Genomic DNA, 22009 nt, shown 5'->3' with positions numbered 1-22009 from the left:
CGTGATCTGACGCGGGTATGGAATGCTACCATAGATCGTCGCAGTCGATAAGACCGGTGCTCTAGGTTCCTTAAAATTCGCGGGTGAACTCCCACTAATGGGTAGTGGGTCCAGTTCACGAACATACACTGAAGATGTTGGTACAGTAGAAGAACCGATTTCATTAAAATCTATCAAAGAACGACCACTGGTGGGAAGCTGATTTGCCCCTATCGATGTCGTGAGCCCAGCCGGGTTATTTGAGGATACCCCTTGTGTTGGAGAGACGTCATCAACTAGGAAAGGGTTCGTCCTGTTGAGTGATAAACGAGGAGCCGGGGTAGGGGCTCTTCGAATCTCTTCCCTTAAGCCATTGAGCTGGCTTGACATTGCCTTGATGAGACATCCAATATCCGTCATAGCTTTGCTAAAGTCATCTTTAGTCACAAAGTTCGACAGATCTGGTTGCTTAGGTATGGTTCCAGTATACACCGGACGTGGAGCCGTAGACACAGTAGTTTGGATTCCTCCAGCTGCCTCGTCTCCGAGCTCTTCCGATTCGGAACTGGATTCCTCTCCAGTGGTAAAGAATTGGTCTTCGGTCCAGAAGAACTCTGAAAACAGCTCGAGTATTCTGTTGAAAAACTCATTACCCTGAGTTTTAAATTCACCCACCGCATGATTTTTGATCACTGCTACCCGATGGCCTAAGTGTAATAGGCGAGCTTTGCAAAAAGGGACCCTTGCTACTGGGTTAGATTTCAAAAGTACCTGTAATTCTCCAAAAATTTTCTTGCACGCCTGCAAATCAATTTCTGGGTCCATATCATAATGGATAATGAACTCGTGTCCTTCCTTTTCATCCTTCAAAATTTGCTTTAATCGCCGACGTCTTTTACATCGTGACTCATCGTCTCCGATGACTATGTTGCGCAAAAATAATTCATAGTCGAGTTCTCCTGGTTCGAGGTGATCGACGCGCATATTACGGTAAATTGACCCGAAATTCGGTCCAGACACTGATAATCGTGGCATTCTGGTACAAAAAAAGAAAACAAATATGAAGAAGATGTGCCTGATTTTTCTTCAACCAATCAATGAGAAAAAAAAACAACTTTTGGCTTTTCAAACACTGCTCAAGTCCCAAACTAGTTCAATTGTATGCAATTATTCCTGCACAATCGAAGCTGTCTTCGTATGATTCTTCACTTCCTTTTTACAGACACTGACCAATCTGCCTCGCCAAATGGTTCACGCTAACCACCACGAAAAAAAATAACAGGAGCCACCAATTTCTCATAAAAATGCGACCAGTGTGGGTAATTTAATTCTAAGTTTGAATTTAATGAAAACTCCCCCTACGTACAGAAGGAAAAAATATCCGAAGATATTTTTCCCCTCCTGAGAACCTTTTTATTTTTTTATTTACGTTGGGCGCCAGGTATAAGACCTCTTTTCGACCCCGGAACCGCTGGGCTCGATTTCAGAGGGAAATCGGCATCAAACCCCAGGCTGCTGGTCTAGAGCCAACGGCAGCCTCCGGGGAGGGTACGCAAGACCTCTTTTGGCTCCGGGTCTCAGGGGGTATTAACGCTGGGGAAGCTTTCGGAATGCGGAAACCTATCTTTAAAGTTTTTACTTACGGTCAACCCAATACTTTTATTTGTCCTAGTCACACTTCCGTGAGGGCAAAAATAATTCACTGGACTGCGGCTCAGAAGGCCGGATGGCGGCAGCGACGACGGCGGAGTTGAAAACGGAGGTGAAGATGGAGGGCGGTGGCAGGCGGCTTCAATGATCGGTAGTGATTTTCGACGATGCTGGCTGTGTAGCGTGTTGATGGCGTGTGTCCGCCGGGGCGGTTTCGTTGACGGTTTGGAGGTTCTGACGTTGGCACGTGACAGCGGACGACGGCTTCGAAGGTGGCTTGAGGTGTTCTGGTGGTGCGGCTTGCTTTGCGGATCTTCCAGGCGGCGGGAATCTGCGACACGTGGCTTGGTGCTTTGCGGTAATACTTTGCCGGGTTTTCCGGAGACGAATTCTGACCGGAACGGGTGGATAACTGCCGGCTGTAGACACCAGTCACTTGCAGCAGTGGATTGCGGGTTATTTTCTGCACTACAGATTAACACTCCGGGTATTATCCACGAAAAAACCGCACGACCAACACTGGATCGGAAACTTGATCCCTCGCACTCGAAGAAAAATGATCTTGACCTCTAGCTTTCGTGACTTCTCAAGCTCTACCCCCTTATGCCTCCCACTCGTACATTGCCTTCCCTATCAGACGACACGACAGTAACTCCCCGAGTCGTTTTTGCTGTTTCCTCCACTTCAGTTCAGTGCCTCCAGTCACCCACCAATCACCCATCTCTTGGCGCAGTTCATTTGCGCGCCTTTATCGACTGCCCATGCGTAGGCATCCAAAATGACCGTTGGGTTTACGCGTCTAACTGTATAAACTTAGTCCCTCATTTTCCGCACTCTAGTGAAAACAATAATCAAATGTTACCCGCCGGTAACAGCGTATACATGAACGATTTTTGTTATTGAATTCGACAGCACATGCAATTTTAAAATTTGGGGAGACTTGATCCTCTTTCTATGATATCTACGCAATAAATATTTTTTCCTGCCAACACTTCATCAAATCTGTCAAATCTACAAAAAATTAGAAGCCTGAGAACAGATTTATATTTTTTTGAATTTTTTCGCCAAATTTTTGTATGGGGTACTAATGGGGGATCAAATGTCCCTATATTGAGGCAATAACTTCAAATCCAAATATCCTAAAACTTTGATGGAATGTTGACATTTTCATCAGTACAAATCATTAAGCACATTTATGGCTTTGTGCTGTGAAAAAACGAAAGCATTTGATCATTGTTATGAAAAGTTATTCAAATTTTTCGTGGCCAATAAAAAACCTTTAGGAAGGTCAAAACATACAAACCGCTCTGCAGAATAGATAAGGTTGTCAATCCAAAAAATAACTCACCACATAAAGGTCATTTGTCTAGAGGATCTATACTAAAAAATACGCTCGATAAAACAGGGGGTGATCAAGTCTCCCCAGGGAACAAGTCTACCCACCTTCCCCTACATATTGGTGAAAACATCTAAAAAAGTTAATGGACGCATTTTAGACTGTTTTTCACTACCTAATTACTACCGACTTAGCGATACTTTCATAAGTTGTTATTAGGGTTTCATCACCAAAAAGAATCAATGAACAACTTCCATAAGTACCGTGATATTGAGGAGGACATTCGTTGGATCAGGATTTGCTTGAAGTTAACCATGAGACCCTGGTAAATCTTACTCCGTAGCACATCACGTAAAGGTGTCTATTCGGAGTTACGGGACAGTACTAGAGAACTTCAGATATGTGTAACAAACAATACAACTGATAACGAAAAAAAAAAATTACAGAAACTTAACAGGGTAATTTTACTTATTATTTTGTTTTGTTATATGTTTAGTCATAATTGGTTTTCGGAAAAAATAGCACATATGAACACAATCTGTCTTCACCAAAAACTGTCTAGGACAAACTTAAGTATAATAAACCATAAAACCGCTTTCCCTGATACATTTTAGATAGTTACACCAAATAAAAAAAAAACAAATTGCATCTTGATTTTAGTGTCGATTGCAGCCACTGATAATTTTTTTTATTGAAAATACATGTTTTAAAGCGATTTCATATGTGTGGATTGTTCATATTTCTAGCTTTAGATTTGCATTATTCGATACAAATGAAATGATAAGAATTCAGTTTAACTCGCATTTTATTTCGTGATATATTATAGGAAGCAAAATTATGATAATAAGTTTGGGAGGACCAGCCTCCTTAATTACGCTACTGTAGACCATATCTACTTATCGTATTTTATATAATGAAAAGGATAAATAAAAATGATAACAAAGTTAGAATTTTCGTGAAGAATGTATATAAATTTCACGCCATAGTGATTTCTTTATTTTTAGTTTGGTACCTGATCTTGCATAATCCAGATTTATCAAAATTGAATTCGTTGTTAAGAAATAGTCAGTGGACCTGCATCAATTTCTATACATATTGAAAATTCTCAAAATATCACAATTTTGTTTCATTGTATTATTTCATATAAACCAAAAATGCGATAGTGGAGCGAGGATTAAGCAGTGTTAAGTTCGTATTCTCGCATTATATAATCTCTTACATACTGTTGAACTTTCGTGGGGAAAAGTCTGGAAGAAATAATTGTTTTAATTATTAATTGTTCTAGAAACAATATTTGAATTGCGTAACGTACTGAGCGAATCTTATGCCAAATCCGAAAAACTTGGGGATGGTTATTGATGTTTCATTCCTTAGTACCCTTTCAACTATGTTATGCGCTGCATACTCAGTTGTAAGGACTCCAAACCTGAAACTCAAAAGAATGTTAGATTTGTTGGCTCACGTATCCTGCAAATCGGCATCACTAACCTCGGTTTCTTCACAAAGTCGACGATATCCTTCCTGGTGGAAATGTAGTACGGATTTACACAAGAAGTCTGAATCTGGTCTGCATGGCCTTGCAGACGCAACTGTTCCGTTAAGGCTCCCATGAATCCGTTGACGGCGTGTTTCGATGTTGAGTAAATGGTTGCCCATGGGAGGGGATGAATACCAGCTAAGGAAGAGATCGCTACGATATGACCACGTTTGCGCTCAACCATTTTCTTCAGGAAATGTTTCGTCATCTGGAAGCAGAAATGTTGGGTTGTTCTAGTACTTTATTCAAATGATTTAAAAAAAAGGGATCACTTTAGTTCATTATTTTAGAAATGAAGGAGTAAAAGTGGTTCAAGTTATCGGTTCCGTTCAATCCGCTTTATGGAAAAATCTCTGGAATGGAAAATTTGTCACCTGTTGTCATTAACTGTTAAACACCTTGAGGAAAGTCGATCTTTGCAAAATACATAACTCACACTTTTTTATTCGTTTCGTTCACTTTCTTTGTACCTATTTGGTTTTAGATTACTGTCTAAAATATTGAATTTGTTTGAATAATATTTTGGAGCTCTTTGAGAGAATCAATTAAAAAACGGGACAAATTGAGATTTTTGTAGATTACGACGGGACAGCAACGGGACTGTCCCGTTAAATATGGTACGTATGGTCAGCCTACATTTGGCAGAAAGTGTCATTTAGCCGAATAGTTGAAATTTGTTTTCTTTAAGTGAATTGAGAAGTAAATAGTGCACATGAGGTGTATGCTAAGTACAAAGTTGTGAGAAGAAGAAGGCAAACCGAAGAAAAAATAAGAAAGAAGAGAAAAGGAAGAGGGAAAAAATAAGAAAGAAGGGAGAAGAAGGGAAAAGAAAAGAGGCAGAAGTAAGAAGGAAGAAGTTAAAGGAAAAGGAAGAATGAAAAAAAAAGAAGGAAGAAGGAAGTAGAAAGAAGAAAAAAGAAGAAGGAAGAAGGAAGAAGAAATAAGAAGAAAGGATGAAGGAAGAAGAAAGAAGGAGAAGGAGGAAAGAAGGAATAAGAAAGAAGAAAACCCAGATTAATCCACCTACAGTGAGATTTTGACCCTTCCTTGGTCGTAAGGAAACATTGTCAGACTCCAGTCTTTAAAACGAGATAAAAGTACTCAACTTCCCACGGCGATTGAAAGTATAAAGTGACAAATTAATTGCCTACCAAAAGGCGGATGTCAACAACAAAATGAACGAATACGCACTGTACGGCATGCTGCCTATCTGTCAGGCGCTCATCGGATTGAATAACTATTGTAACATGTAACAACTAACTAAATCAGTCATTGATCTGAACGAAACTAAATAGCGTTTAATAATAACATATATTTCGCCTTATGGATGCCTAATTTTGTAATATTATCCTTGTTTGACACCTTAAAAATTAGTGAGATTTATATGTTAGAAAAATTCAGAATTTGCACACATACATGCATATAAGTGGTCTATTAGTGTCTCAAAACATGCTCACATTTACTATCAAGCTTACACTGAAGAAATTTTTTAAATTCTTTTAAATTTTTACGTTTTTGCTTTTCTGAGAAGATTGTTTGGTACATGCTTCAATATGTTCTTCAATTAAAATCAATTGTTCTTCGAAACAAATTAGAAAAATAAGCATACTTTTATATCATATCATTTTTGATAATTAAATTTTCAATATTAAAGTGAATTTGTTCCAAATAGCCTACATTTTATTTCATAATAATATTCAAGAGATTTACTTATTGATTAATACATAACACGCCTGCGTAACGCATACAAAGTGAAATTATAGACACTTCCGAAGGAAGGGTCAAAAAGAAAGAAGGAAGAAGAAAGAAGAAAAAAGAATGAAGGAGATAGAAGAAAGAAGAAAAAAAGGAAGATGAAAGAAGGACAAAAACAATCAGGAAAATGAAATACGCTTGTATTTTCTTCATTTCGTCAGCAGATATGTTCGTTATCGTTTTCAATGGGTTCATATGGCTCCACCTCGAATCTCAGTACCCCAGTACCCCGAATTCCAGAGTTACTTAGAGTTACTTAGAGAACGGCAATAAAGGTTCTGTTTAACCAACATGTTTGATTTTTGTATAATTAACTTTAACTATCATTCTACGCCATTATTATCTGGGAAAGTGCTATTCTATGAAATGGAGTAAGTGAGGAGATAACCCCTTCTTTCAATTAACATAAGGCGAACAGTAAAAATAATGCCTCCTTTAGATGAACGCGTTTGCCTGATATGAAGCAGAATTAAGGTGATTATACAATCAAAATTCACCACACGGTTTTCTATTCCTGTTATCAAAAGTTCAAATCTAGCGTAATAATTTTCGTACAATGCTGAAATTAAAGTCGATTGTTTAGCATAAGTAAGCAATCGATCTACGGATGTTTCATCCCCATGAGCGTTGTGGTTCTCTCAATTCGTGTTCTTGAAAAATCACTAGAAAAAGCACGTGGTTTCCAAGATGGCCGATTTGTGGCTTTGTTGTATAACCACCTTAAGAGATTTTCCTATGATATGGAAATGCTAATATCATCTTCCAAACTTAGACGTACATGTTCATGATAGAATTAGAGGCGAAAGTATAGAATTGATAGTTCCGTTAGGATACGGCAGGCATGAAGAATTAGAGATTTTCCTGCTTGAAATGAACGTGTTTGCTCATTTTGAGGCGAACAGAGAAGATGATGATTTCTTTAAATCAAGGTATCCCGGGACAAGACTTAGTGTAACCTAAAAAAACGCTAGTTCAGCAAAATTGTTAGCTTATACTCTGTTCGCCCTTAACGGGGCAAGTGGGACCTATTCTGTTTTCAACTGTCGAACGAAACTAATTTGAGGAATGTAGATATATTGTTCATATTATTTCTGAGTATTAGTATTTTTAGATCATGGATGGAGATTGGTTGCATGTCGAACTTAATTTTTGCAACAAAAAAGGGATTATAATGTTAGCAGATATGAAAACAAGGCAACCACCGATTAACTGTTTATTTGGCTGTTGTCTTGTTTTCATTAGCTTACTTTTGTACCAAATGTTTTAGGTGGCAAGGATAAGCAAATCTTTATCCAATTTTCGTATGAATAAATAATTCTCTTTTAAGAACTTAAATTAATACATAAATCAATAATTAAGAAGAAACGTTTTTATTCAGGCGATGCGCAGTTTTTTTTTAATTTGTAACAGAACAAAATAGCCAATTTATGTGTTAAGCACTGTATTTATTTGAAAATCTGATGCGAAGTATGAAAATAAAAAAACACAAGACAAATCCTGTTGACCTATTGTAGAATGAATAGATTATTTGCACTGTAAACAGGAAAATATCGCATGGTTATAGCCATTGCTCTTCTTCGTGCGGGAGATGATTTTCAGAATGTAAAATACACATTTGGTAAATAACTGACAATACTTTTAATCAACGAAATCAAACTTCACTAGACAACCATCTAAAAACAATTAAAATAGCTTTATCGAAAATGTTGATCAAATATGTCCCACTTGCCCCATATATGCTAAAACTCAAGGGCAAATGAAAATGGCAGATTTTGGCTTAAATTAAAAAATTTATATCGTTTTCGATGTCACACAATTATTTAATTGCTCACAATATTCACTTTCCACATCAATGATAAATTTTGAAACGACTATTTAGTTGGAAATCCATTGAATAAAAATAAAATAATAGATTTTCCCGGTAGTGTAAGTCATGATCAAGCATTAGAATTAGAATAGCAATAGAAAAGCATTAGAATAGCATTAGAATGGTGCCTCAAATGGTTTTGATTCCAAATCTTTTTGTGTCGGGTGAATTCGTTTATAGTTCTGCGTCATATTGTTACCATTGAAAACGTTCATCGATTCATCTGCAGTCATAGTACCCACTTACCCCGTATTTTCACTTGCCCCGGGGTACCTTAATGTATTTGCCCGGTATAAGGCGAACATAGGAAATAAAGCCTTCTTTTAATGAACGCGTTGCCCGGTTGAAGGAGAACAGAGTTGATAATGCTTTCTGTCAAGTAATGCGTTTGTCCGGTTTATGGCGATCAGAGTAGATGATGCTTTCTTTGTATAAACGCATTTGCCAGGGATAAGGCGATCAGAGGAGATAATGCATTTTTTTAAATTAACGCATTTGGCTAGTACAAGGCGAACATAGGACGTAATGCTTTCTAAAAATGAACGCGTTTTCCCGGGTTAAGGCGAACATAGTTGATAATGTCTTCTTTTAACGAACGCATTTGCCCGGTATAAGGCAAACGGAGTAGATGATGCCTTCTTTAAATGGACGCTTTTACCCGGTGTAAGGCGAATATAGGAGATAATGCCTTCTTTATATGAACGCGTTTACCCGGTTAAGGGCGAACAGAGTAAATGAGTAGATGATTCTTTAAATGAATGTATCTGCCCGGTTCTTTAAATGAACGCATTTGTCCGGTATAAGGCGAACCGAGTTGAAAACGCATTCTTTAAATGAACGCATTTGCCCTGTATATGGTGAAGAGAATAGATGATGCCTTCTTTAAATGAATACATTTGCCTGCCGGCTTAAGGCAAACACAGGAGATGCTGCCATTTTTTAGATAAACGCGTTAGCCCGGTTTAAGGGGAACAGAGTTTATAATACCTTCTTTTAATGAACGAATTTTCCCGGTATAAGGCGTATAAGGTGATATTGAAAATAATGCCTGCTCTACGTGAACGCGATTGGCCGGTATAAAGCGTTTACCCGATATGATGCCTACTTTAAATGAAAATGTTTGCCCGTTATAAAGCAGGAAAAAGAGATAATGCCTTATCGAAATGAACGCGTTCTCCAGGTTCAACGCATCACCTATTTGGTTTCTTCTTGCCGCATGCCTACCACTAAGATGGTCGCGTAGCCAAAAATCATGACGATTTTCGTAGTCACTTCTTCACATAATTGACCGCACGTCACTATGGACGGACTGGATCAAATCAGAATGGCGTCTCAAATAAAGAAATAGTAGGAGCTCTGGTAACATAAATGTATCAAAAACGTTTTTATATGGTAATTCAAATTCATTATTAAAAAGGTTTTAAAAAACTCTGGTGTCGTCATGACGATTTGGTTGCAGGACGAAAGTTAATGTCGTGTGCGTCAACGACGATGCAACGAGTAGCAGAGACGATCTGCTAACCGATAGCTTCGGCAAATGGCTTGTTGGCGCTTGGTGCGATTCGCTAGAACACCGGCCATATGTGACGGCATTCTACGGAACGAGAATTCTTCATTCTATACTGTTTTCAAGTAGTTCCAGTTCAATGAAACGTACTTTTGAGTCTGACACGGTGAACCTTGTCAAAGGTATGAAAATGCTGATATCATCTTCCAAACTTAGACGTACATGTTCATAATAGAGTTAGCATTTCCATATAATTGAAAATCGTTTAACTTCACGTAGAAGTAATACACTCATATCATTAATAGTGTACTTGTCAAAGAACTATCGGCTCGAAAAATAAGTACGGATATACGATCAAAATCCTCGTAAAAATTGTGTAATTTACTAGACTGAAGTTGCCTTGCTGTTGTATAATTCGTAAAACAAGTAATTATTATTCACATGAATTCTAAATAAACTTCTATTGATTTACTTTTTTTCATTGAAATAAACTATAAGCTTGAAATCATGACTGCTTCGGGGTACTGGCTTATTCGGGGTAATATCCCATTCGGGGTGATGGCATTCGGAGAAGTGACTCATTCTGGGTAATGGCGTTCGGGGTAGTGGCCTTCGGGGTAACAGCATTATGGGTAATGGAATTTTGGGCAGTGTCGTAGAGTCGTTTATACATATATAATATTTAGTCATGCGAAAATTGCGAGTAGGGTTGAGTAAATCGTGAAAAAGCAAAATAAAGTTTTGTATAGAAATTTCGCATGGGCAGTTCACAACGCGCATTTTCGCCTACTAATGCAGAACAACATCTGCCGGGTCGACTAGTCTAACATACTTATTATAACTATTACTTAACTGAAAGTAGGGGCCCTCCTTAGCCGTGAGGTAAGACGCGCTGCTACAAAGCAAGACCATGCTGAGGGTGGCTGGGTTCGATTCCCGGTACCGGTCTAGGCAATTTTCGGATTGGAAATTATCTCAACTTCCCTGGGCATAAAAGTATCATCGTGTTAGCCTCATGATATACAAATGCAAAAATGATAACCTGGCTTAGAAACCTCGCAGTTAACAACTGTGGAAGTGCTTAATGAACACTAAGCTGCGAGGCGGCTCTGTGTGGGGATGTAATGCCAATAAGAAGAAGGAGCAGAAAAAGAAGATTTAACTGAAAGTAACTCATATAAGTTGTGTATACATATAGTCACCTTTTTATCTTTTTTTATCTGTGGAATCTGTTTTGGTTCCAAGTACTTTCTTAAGCATGGATTCCTTCTGGAGTTTGCACGATTTTATTGTTTTTTTTTTACTGGAAAATTCAATTTTTTTCTTTTGTGTTTTAGTTTAATTAAAAGATTTGTTTTGTACGGCAAAAGTGTATATGCACTTAATTTCACAACTTTTCAAGTTTACGATTTCTGGACTCTTGCTTCTTTTTACAGACGGATCAAATAACTAGGTGTTGAGCAAGTTTTGGAAAATACGCAATCAACAAGATTAATTTCTCAATGTGAATGCACTGCTCAATATTTTCAACGTTTCCTCTAACTTCTTCTTCTTAAATGGCTCTACATTTCAACTGGAATTTGGTCTGCTTTTCATATTACTTTTAGCATTTCCACAGTTATTAATTGAAGGCTTTTCTATGCCCACCAATGCATGAATATGAGTAGAGTATGCATCTTGTGTGACAAGTACAATGGATATATAATGACCAGGGAGTCAGAACTTTTCCCATCCGAAAAAAACCTGAACCGGACCGAGACTCAAACTCGCTATCTTCATATTGGCAATTCTACTTTATTGCTCGCAAGGCTAACTGGAGACCCAGCTAGCACAAAAGTTAGTTTTTATTGATTCAAAAGATATAGTCCCAAGCAACACACTTGTCACAGAAGATTTACTGTGACTTATCTACGACAAACTCGAGCTACACAACAGTTACTGCAACAAAATTAGCCGGAACTTTGCTGCTAGGGGTGTTCGAGAAAAGCTACATTTTTTGCTAAATAGTTTGGGATTTTAATCACTTACCCATACGGTACCTTTCACATTAACATCCATCAATCGATTGATGACACCTTCGTCAGCATCTTGAAGGAAATTGAAGCCAACAATTCCTGCGTTGTTGACCAGAATATCTACCGGACCTACGTCATTGTATACCCTTTCAACCAATGCTTCCACTTGTCCATATGATGAAACATCCACTTGGAAAGAGTGAGCAGCGGTGGCATGATCGCGTCTGATCTCCTCACATGTACGCTGCGCTGCCTCCAGATCGACGTCGACCACTACTATCGTGCTTCCTCGATTGGCAAACTCGTGAGCCATTGCTTTCCCCAAGCCATTGCCCGCGCCGCTGATCTGTGAGGATTTATTAAATACTTGAAGAGTTTTTTCAAACAGCTTAACTGCTCCATGAGAAACGAAACACATCGAAAATTAATCGTGTATCGTTCTGAAACAGCCACTAAAGATAGTACGATAACTTCAGATCATACACATTTTTTTCAATTTCATTTACCAAAACAGTTCGTCCGCGAATATCCTTAGGCTTAGGCGGTACAATGATCTGAATTGCGGTCAATATCAGAATAGGCAATGAAATTATGATCACTTTCACCAAGTCAAATAAAAAACAGAGCACTTCACCGATTGCTTCGAGCAATGAACATTGGTCGCTAGATGCGTTTTCCGATTGAACTTCCGACCCCATGGTTCTTAATTTCTAGCAATGTGTTGCGAGGTTGAACTTTACCGTGAGACTGTCGAAGGAATTTGTGATTACCTTTCAACATCGCAAACTAAACGTACTTCAACTCGTACACAACGCTACCTCAAATAGTAAACAAAAAACCGTGCCCCGTAATTTCGCACCTTCTTATGTACAAAGATGTTCCTGCCAATAAGTACAAGCAAGCGTGACGCACTGATCTGATCAGGTGAATATCCCAAACGAATAAATTTGCGAATGATATGATCAGAAGGCTACAAAGTGAACTCATCAGCGCGCGCATAGCAAATGAGAATTTAAACGTTTAAATTTGCTTTTTCTGGTTTGGTTCGGTAATAACAATGATCAAGCGTTTTATTGATTCCGTAACGTGGTTCGGAGTTGGTAGCTTTGCAGAACATTATATACGAACGTTATTCATAACTCGAAGTGTTTTTTTGACGACCATGTAACATAAAAGTACTAATCATGTATAATAAATATCGTTACGAATGCACTCAACGGTTTCAGGGATGTAGCTTGGACAAAATTTATTAAATTCAATAAATTGTTATTCTTTGTCTCCGTAGTAAATCCAGTACCGTCAAATGGGGTAACTTGCAACACATTTTCAAAGTTATTGTACTGCAAAGGAGGCGGAATTGATAAGCCCACCCCATATCCTAATAGAAACGTGTAGAACGCGTTATGTATCTATCTTCATCGAAACAACGGTTGAATTGATTCGGAGTAAATAAAAACATTATAATATTTCTAGCAAAAGATGTAGGGGTTAGTACTCTCTGCAAAGTTTCGAAAAATTGTGTTTGCTTTTTCTGGCTTATTTTTTTTAATTGACAATTTCACCAACTTTACCCGATCGGTTCATGATATACTTTGTTCAAGCTGACAGCGAAGCAGTTTCGCAGCGCTCCGAGCGTAATGCAGACTTGGCGGACATCATAACTCGGCTTATTAAATTTGAACGCGGTGTGAACTTCCGTATTCTGCACATTTTTTTTCAGTCATTCTACGTAGTCGTTTCTATTTATCCTAAAAATTTACTTTCTGGTGCAATCTGTTTTTTTTTCTGGAGTTGTCCGATATGTGTTTCAAAAACATATGTGTTTCATTTTTGTGATACATTTATACTACCCATATAAGCATAAATGTCCCATATGGATCTCCGTCAACTGTGGGTTTATCGATAGAATGCATATCATACATCATAAATTATACAGTGTACACAAAACCCCAGGTACTTTGTTCTAAAAACTCGTGGAAAAATATTATACTTAAGATATTCGATAATTGACATAAAGAGATAACACTCTCTATGGGTACAATTGAACAATATATTATAACCACCGACGTTCATTTAATTTGTTCAGGTAATATCTATACAGATAACACTGAATCGACTATTTGACGCCACAATACACGGTTCGAGGCAGCATCTCTCTATCCTCGAGTGCGCACCACGCTCGCCAAGTCGTTTTGTACCTGGTCTGCTCACCTCGCTCGCTGTGATCCACGCCGTCTCGTACCAGCAGGATCGGAAGCAATCACCATCTTTGCAGGGTTGTTGACCGGTATTCTTGTAACATGTCATGTGCCAGTCATAATTTTTTCAAATAATATTTTTTTACATTTTCATACGGGGCTGTTCATATACCACGTGGACAGGTTTTGGTCAGTTTAAGACCCCCCCTCCCTCAGCGTGGACATTTCTCCATACTTACTTGACTTGATGGGCTACAGCTCTTCGATGAACCTACGCCGAATGGAGTATCCTTCTCCACTGGACTCGATCCTGGGCCAATCGCATCCAGTCGCCCTGAACATTGAGTGCCCTCAGGTCCTCTTCAACAGCAAAAAGCCATCGTGTACGCGGCCTCTTCCGGTTTCTCTACTAAATATTATCTTCGCTTGACGTTCTTCCAGCATACGAGCAACGTGATCAGCCCACCGTAGTCTGCCGTGTTGAATAAGCTTAATAATATCCAGCCCTTTATACACCTGGTACAATTCGTGATTCATGCGACGCCGCCAGATACCGTTCTCCTGTTTACCGCCGAGTATTGTCCGCAGCACCTTACGCTCAAACACTCCGAAAGCTCTCCGATCAGCCTCCTTTGACGTCCATGTTTAATGTCGTATAAAGCCGCCGGAAGAATCAGAGTAGTATACAGCGCGAGTTTTGTTTTCGTTTGCAGACTACGGGACTAAAGCTGGTTACGAAGTCCGTAATAAGCCCTATTTGCAGCTGCAATATGCCTTTTCACCTCGCGGGTAACATCATTATCGCACGTCACTAATGTTCCACGATACACATATTTTCTACCACTTCAAATTTTTCACCATCCAGCACTATTTCGCTACCACCACCACTAATGAACCCACGTTGATTGCCAGCGACCATGTACTTCGTTTTGCTGGTATTGATCGTGAGTCCAATCCTCGCTGTCTCCCTCTTAAAGGCACAAAAGCATCTACCACGGCACGGCAATCAATCCCGATAATATCGATATCGTCCGCAAATCCCAGGAGCATATGCGATTTTGTGATAATGGTACCGCTTTTTGCACACCAGCTCTCTTAATCGCTCCCTCGAGCGCTATAGTGAACAGTAGGTTCGAGAGTGCATCACCCTGCTTTAATCCATCTAAGGTAACAAATGTCGTCGATATTTCATCCGCAACCCTTATACTTGATTTCGATCCGTCCAACGTTATACGAATCAGCCGTATCAGTTTCGCCGGAAAACCATGTTCAAGCATAATTTGCCATAATTCATTCCGTTTCACTGAATCGTACGCCACCTTGAAATCAATAAACATATGAGTTGTTGTTGCAAGTTGTACTCCCGGAATTTATCAAGGATTTGTCTCAGGGTAAACATTTGATCCTTCGTTGATCGGCCCTCACGAAAACCTGCTTGGTATTCGCCGACGAACGACTCTTCGAGCGGACTCAATCTGTTGAACAGAATACGGGACATAATTTTGTACGCCGAATTAAGAGGGTTATTCCTCGGTAATTGGCGCACTCCAGTCTGTGCCCTTTCTTAAAGAGAGGGCAAATGAGGCCGTCCAACCAGCTAGCAGGCATTTCCTCGTCTTCCCATATTTTCCACATAATATGGTGCAGAACTTCATAAAGCTGCTCACTGCCATGTTTGAGAAGTTCAGCCGGGAGCTGGTCCTTCCCCGCAGCCTTATTGTTTTTCAGCTCTTTAACAGCTTTTTGCCTTTCTCGTACAACAAAGTTGTACCGAAAGGCTATCATTTCACTCCGAAAACGAACTTTTTATAGAAGCCTCTAAGACCCATAGTATTTTATACCAATCGGCTCAGCTCGTCTGTCTGTCCATGTGTATGTATGTGTGTATGATGAAAATGGTACATCGGACCATATAAACCCCATATAAGGTTGGTGTCTTAACTAAATGCGAGAAAGGCACCACCAACGCTAAGTGGATTAATCTGGGTTTTTTAGGTACATTAATTTATTTCATTTATTTAGTTAACATCTAAACAGATAACACTGAATCAACAATTTGACGCCACAATGCACGGTTCGAGGCAGCATCTCTCCATCCTCGGATACGCCCCACGCTCGCCAAGTCGTTTTGCACCTGGTCTGCCCATCTCGCTCGCTGCGCTCCACGCCGTCTCGTACCTGCCGGATCGGAAGCGAACACCATCTTTGCAGGGTTGCTGTCCGGCATTCTTGCAACATGTCCTGCCCATCGTACCCTTCCGGCTTTAGCTACCTTTGGTGCGGTGGCGAATCTTTTTCGACCGCAATTTCTTCTGGAGCCCGTAGTAGGCCCGACATCCACAGATGTTGCGCCTTCATCGTATTTCACGACTAACGTTGTTGTCAGCCGTTAGCAAGGATCGACGAACTCCTCGACCACCTCGAAGGTATCCCCGTCTATCGTAACACTGCTTCCCAGGCGAGCCCTGTCGCGCTCGGTTCCGCCCACAAGCATGTACTTTGTCTTTGAGGCATTCACCACCAGTCCAACTTTTGTTGCTTCACGTTTCAGGCGGGTGTACAGTTCTGCCACCTTTGCAAATGTTCGGCCGACGATGTCCATTAGAGTGATTCAAATTTTGACTTTTTTGCTCCCCCATGCTTAAACGATTGCATTTGCCTTTTTATTAACCCACCTAAATTTTTAGCTAATTTGGAAGTAAATTGAGTGAGCACGCGCGTTTTGAAGTTTGTATGAAAATTGCTATGAAAACAGTAACTTTCATGGAAAACCGTTCCCCAACGCTTCCCTTTAAGCTCTAAAAACATATGAGTACATCGGCAACATGAGAAATTTTACAAGGAAACAGGCCGTCTTTGTTGCGAAACGATTTGATGATCACAAGAAAAGTTATTAAGGAAATACTAAATCGTGGGAAATTCAATTTAACACGTAAAAGAATAACATCAATATCAATAATGAGCATTTTTGTTTTCTTCATAACTTTGCTTCCAAACGAGAAATCGCTTCGCAACAACAACTGCCTTTCAGCTTGAGAAGTGTTGTATGTAGGCAATGTGTTGATTATATTTAAATAGTTCATGGGCCACCTTACGGAACGGTCTTCCACATAAGGGTCAGTTTTCACAGTAATTTCCATACAAACTTCAAATGACGTGTGCACAGTCAAATTACATCCAAAATTGCTAAAAATTTAGGAGTATTATTAAAATGGCAAATGCAATCGTTTAAGCATCGGGGTACAAAAAAGTCAAAATTTGAATCACTCTAATGTCCATGTCATCCGCGAAACAAATAAATTGACTGGATCTGTTGAAAATCGTACCCCGGCTGTTACACCCGGCTCTCCGCATGACACCTTCTAGCGCAATGTTGAACAACAGGCACGAAAGTCCATCACCTTGTCTTAGTCCCCGGCGCGATTCGAACGAACTGGAGTGTTCGCCTGAAATCTTCACACAGTTTTGCACACCATCCACCGTTGCTTTGATCAGTCTGGTAAGCTTCCCAGGGAAGCTGTTCTCGTCCATAATTTTCCATAGCTCTACGCGGTCTATACTGTCGTATGCCGCCTTGAAATCAACGAACAGATGGTGCGTTGGGACCTGGTATTCACGGCATTTTGAAGGATTTGCCGTACAGTGAAGATCTGGTCCGTTGTTGAGCGGCCGACAACGAAGCCGGCTTGATAACTTCCCACGAACTCATTCACTAATGGTGACAGACGACGGAAGATGATCAGGGATATCACTTTGGAAGCGGCATTAAGGATGGTGATCGCTCGAAAGTTCTCACACTCCAGTTTGTCGCCTTTCTTGTAGATGGGGCATATAACCCCTTCCTTCCACTCCTCCGGTAGCTGTTCGGTTTCCCAGATTCTGACTATCAGTTTGTGCAGGCAAGTGGCCAGCTTTTCCGGGGCCATCTTGATGAGCTCAGCCCCGATACCATCCTTACCAGCTGCTTTATTGGTCTTTAGCTGTTGAATGGCATCCTTAAGGTGATTATAGAATGAAGCCAGAAATCAGCCATTTTGTAAACCACGTGCTTTTCCAATATTTTTTTCAAGCGCACGAGATGAAAGAACAATAACGCGTATGGGGCTGAAATAATGGTAGATCGTTTGCTTAGTTATGCTGAACAATCATAATTTGTGTTTCGGCATTGTACAAAAACTATTCCGCCAGATTTGGGCTTTTTGAAATGTATGTAGATAAACGTGTGGTGAATTTGAAATTCATCACGGGCTTCATTCTATAATCACCTTAACTTCCCTTAAGATGGGGGCTGGTTGGCTTCCATCGTCCGCTGAACTGACGTTGTCATCTCCTCCGCTGTTTTGACTTTCACTGCCTGTACTCTCAGCGCCATTCAGATGTTCCTCGTAGTGCTGCTTCCACCTTTCGATCACCACACGTTCGTCCGTCAAGATGCTCCCATCCTTATCCCGGCACATTTCGGCTCGCGGCATGAAGCCTTTGTGGGATGCGTTGAGCTTCTGATAGAACTTGCGTGTAGCTTGAGAACGGCACAGCTGTTCCATCTCCTCGCACTCCGCTTCTTCCAGGCGGCGTTTCTTCTCCTGAAAAAGGCGGGTCTGCTGTCTCCGCTTCCGTCTATAACGTTCCACGTTCTGCCGGGTACCTTGCTGCAGCGCGACCGCCCGCGCTGCGTCCTTCTCCTCCAGAATCTGTCTGCACTCTTCGTCGAACCAATCGTTCCGTCGACTTCGACCCATATACCCGACGTTGTTCTCCGCTGCGTCGTTAATGGCTGCTTTGACTGTATTCCAGCAGTCCTCAAGAGGGGCCCCATCGAGCTCACCCTCTTCCGGCAACGCTGCCTCGAGATGCTGCGCGTATGCAGTGGCGACATCAGGTTGCTTCAGTCGCTCTAGGTCGTACCGCGGCGGTCGTCGGTACCGAACATTGTTGATGACGGATAGTTTTGGGCGCAGTTTAACCATCATATTTTATACCTTCAGGTACGCGAAGTACCAATGGTACGCTTTACCTAGCATTTGCCGTGCCGTTTTTTAAGTACATTCAAAGTTAATTGCCTATATGCCGGATATTAAGCCACCCGGAGTGGAAATTAATTACTATGTCTGAAACTCGATTATGCATATGCACAACATGTGATAGATTTAGTTCGGAAAAGGTATTGGAGAGTAACCGCCCCTTCGGTGGGCTTTGATCCCACGACACCAGTACGCTAGACAGGTCCTTTCCTTACTAAGCTACGAAGGACCTCCGTCGTCCTCCGCAGCTTAGCGGGTACTGATGAAACCAAATACCCAGCACCGGGCACCAGCCGAACTACGCGATGAACTTATCTGTAAATATAAAAAATCACGATAATAAAGCTTTTTAAAAAAAAACCGCTGAACTCTCGCAATACATTTTTAGAACTAAGTCTCTCATATGTATTTTTGTACACATGCCAACCAAGTAAGATGAGCATTTAGTATTGTCGTGGGTCGTGGGATCAAAGCCCACCGAAGGGGCGGTTACCCTCTGATACCTTTTCCGAACTAAATCTATCACATGTTGTGCATATGCATAATCGAGTTTCAGACATAGTAATAGCTTTTTTAACCTCATTCAGTGTAGGTGACTCCACAGCTTGTCCATCGTTGTTAATATTTATTCTGTTCACCGATGCACCGTCACTTCCACTATTCAACAAGCCACTTCGGTTTTATCTGTCAGCAAATTCCCTTGTTGGTCGTTTCACATAACGAGAGATGGCGCTGTCTTTCTCCGCACGCCATTGACAGACTCATAAAACCTCCGCATATCGTTCTGCTCCACGTTCTGTTCTACGCCTCGAGCGTCTGTTCACCAGGAGGTGCGGCTCAAACAGCGTCTGCCTGGTACCCAGCGGCTAATTAATGAAATGCTGTATCGCGTCAGCTATACCTAAGGTGGCAGCCCCATCATCGCGATGTAGGTAACGCGACCCCGGTAAGGTACTGTTGCGAAGGCAACGAAATAGAGACGTTATAATTATAAAACTAAATACGAAGGAACATACAAAAGGGACGCTAAACGTAAGTCTGCTTATATCTATGCTTATTAAGGTGGCTCAAAAAACAAATTTTCAATTTTTTTGATGGGCCGCCCTCTTATTTAGTTCTATTTGATGCCCTGATGCTCTGGACAAAATTTCAGCCAAATCGGTCAACGTTTGGGCGGTGCTAAACTCGTTGGAAGTTTATATGCAAAAATGTATGCAGAAACATCTAAAAACAGTGAATTGCAGTTGGACGGCACAACTTACGATCAAGAACCATGATACTCATTCAGTTCTTGTAGAATTAAATACAGAATGTTATGCTGAAAACCGCAAGAAGATTTGAGTTTGCCCGGCTAAGTTATTAGCATTTCTCTGAAGTGGGGTTTGAGCAAATTTCGTTTCTTTTACCTTTGAAAAGAAATAAATTCACCCCTACTACACTCCAGTAAAATGCTAATATCTTTGCCTAATAAACTCTAATCTTCTCGCGGTTTTCAGCATAACAATCTGTATTTAATTCTACAAGAACTGAATGAGTATCATGGTTCTTGATCGTAAATTGTGCCGTCCAACTGCAAATCACTGTTTTTGGATGTTTCTGCATACAATTTTGCATATAAACTTCCAACGAGTTTAGCACCGCCCAAACGTAGACCGATTTGGCTGAAATTTTGTCCAGAGCATCAGGGCATCAAATAGAACCAAATAAGAGGGCGGCCCATCAAAAAAATTGAAAAAGTGTTTTTTGAGCCACCTTAATAAGCATAGATATAAGCAGACTTACGTTTAGTGTCCCTTTTGTATGTTCCTTCGTATTTAGTTTTATAATCTGGGATCGAAATGCTACAAATACAATAAGGCGGTTAAGTTCAGTTTTCGTTCTTACTAAATGTATACCTTTTAGCTGTCGTGATGTGAATTATGTTTGCTTTATGTAGTATAACTTGTATGGGACCGCAGTATTTAGAATAGAACTAGACAATAAGGATTAATACAGTAAGTTTACTTTAGCTTATAGCAATAATTAAGGACTGCATGGAACTAACCTACGATTCAGAATTGCCGCACTGTTTTTCTTGTTCGACGATTATTTATAGGTTTTAGCAATAATATAGTATAAGGTATCAAATTCACACTATTTTTAGGTAGGATAAACAATTTGTTGGTAATTTTAAGTAGATAACTAAGAGAAATTAAATTTCAGCTGATGTAGGGTCTCACGCTTGTTTACTTTCTGCCGCAATAGATACCGAGATTGATTTTTCCCTATTGTTCTAAGTACCTGACATAGTAGTATTACTCATCCAGTGGGCGAACACAATTTCTACGGCTGGATGTGCGGTGCTAGGCAAAGTTTTGCAACTTACTGAAGCCTCTCAAATACCACGAAAAATGGTGATAGAAAAAAAATAGAACGTTATTTTTGGACATTTCTTCATGTGAATTTAAAAAAAAAATTGTATGAACCGTGGACAGTCGACATACCCCCCCTATGGACATATATGATATATGGACAGCCCCTACAGATTTTTCAGATATTCAATGCCAATCACTTTCATTGCCATTATGTGTTAGCAAAGCGTGATAACATTCTGGTTTATCAATTGTACTAATTTCAAAAACTAGATTGTTTGAAGAATTATAAATTACGGTTCTGGCTTCCAACTACGATTAGATTTAAATGAAGTTGGGAGATATTTTTTGGACTAAAACTTTATAAACAATAATCGTGATTGTATTCTTTTAAATCCAAGCTACGGGAGTTGGAACGATACATCTTTCATAAACCTTCTCTTTCCAGTTGAAATGTAGAGCCATTGAAGAAGAAGAAGAAAAAGCTACAAAACAGTTAATCAAATTCTCATAAAGTTTTTTTTTGAGAATGTCTTTACAAATCTAGATAATATAGGGGAACGGTTCGGCACTTCATCCCATAGCTTCTATATTCATCCCATCGAAAACAAAGCAATGAAAAGGAATTTGATTTGTTTTTTATTTTTGTGATTTTTTTCAGCAGTGATTGAACTCCAACTTTGATTGAACTCCAATATTTATAAATACCGTCGAAAACGCCGCCGTCTTTCCAAAATACTTTACAATTTTCGGTCCGGACTCCGTAACCCCCTCTAACAAAAGGCAGAGTTGC

The 22009-nt window shown here is 40.0% G+C and overlaps 1 protein-coding gene across 1 annotated transcript; it reads right to left on the bottom strand.

Annotated features, from left to right (window-relative positions):
• Window positions 1-3449: 3449 nt before the first annotated feature.
• Window positions 3450-12418, bottom strand: LOC134216522 (17-beta-hydroxysteroid dehydrogenase 13-like). The gene is made up of 5 exons (XM_062695389.1): window positions 12153-12418; window positions 11660-11992; window positions 4454-4710; window positions 4278-4391; window positions 3450-4212 (listed from the first exon to the last, which is right to left on the bottom strand). Exons 1-5 carry the CDS (start codon window positions 12342-12344, stop codon window positions 4140-4142), a joined length of 969 nt encoding a protein of 322 aa, XP_062551373.1. The 5' UTR covers window positions 12345-12418; the 3' UTR covers window positions 3450-4139.
• Between the last annotated feature and the right edge of the window lie 9591 nt (window positions 12419-22009).

This window comes from Armigeres subalbatus, chromosome 2 (genome assembly GCF_024139115.2).
Source record: "Armigeres subalbatus isolate Guangzhou_Male chromosome 2, GZ_Asu_2, whole genome shotgun sequence".
In the NCBI taxonomy this organism is placed as follows: domain Eukaryota; kingdom Metazoa; phylum Arthropoda; class Insecta; order Diptera; family Culicidae; genus Armigeres; species Armigeres subalbatus.
This window is presented reverse-complemented; position numbering and strand designations above follow the sequence as displayed.

Coding starts and splice junctions, on each gene's coding strand:
- LOC134216522 (XM_062695389.1), bottom strand. CDS start 12,344: ATGGGGTCGGAAGTTCAATCGGAAAACGCATCTAGCGACCAATGTTCA. Junction 11,993..12,152: donor TTCGCGGACGAACTGTTTTG/GTAAATGAAATT, acceptor AAATCCTCACAG/ATCAGCGGCGCGGGCAATGG. Junction 4,392..4,453: donor GACTTTGTGAAGAAACCGAG/GTTAGTGATGCC, acceptor TTTGAGTTTCAG/GTTTGGAGTCCTTACAACTG.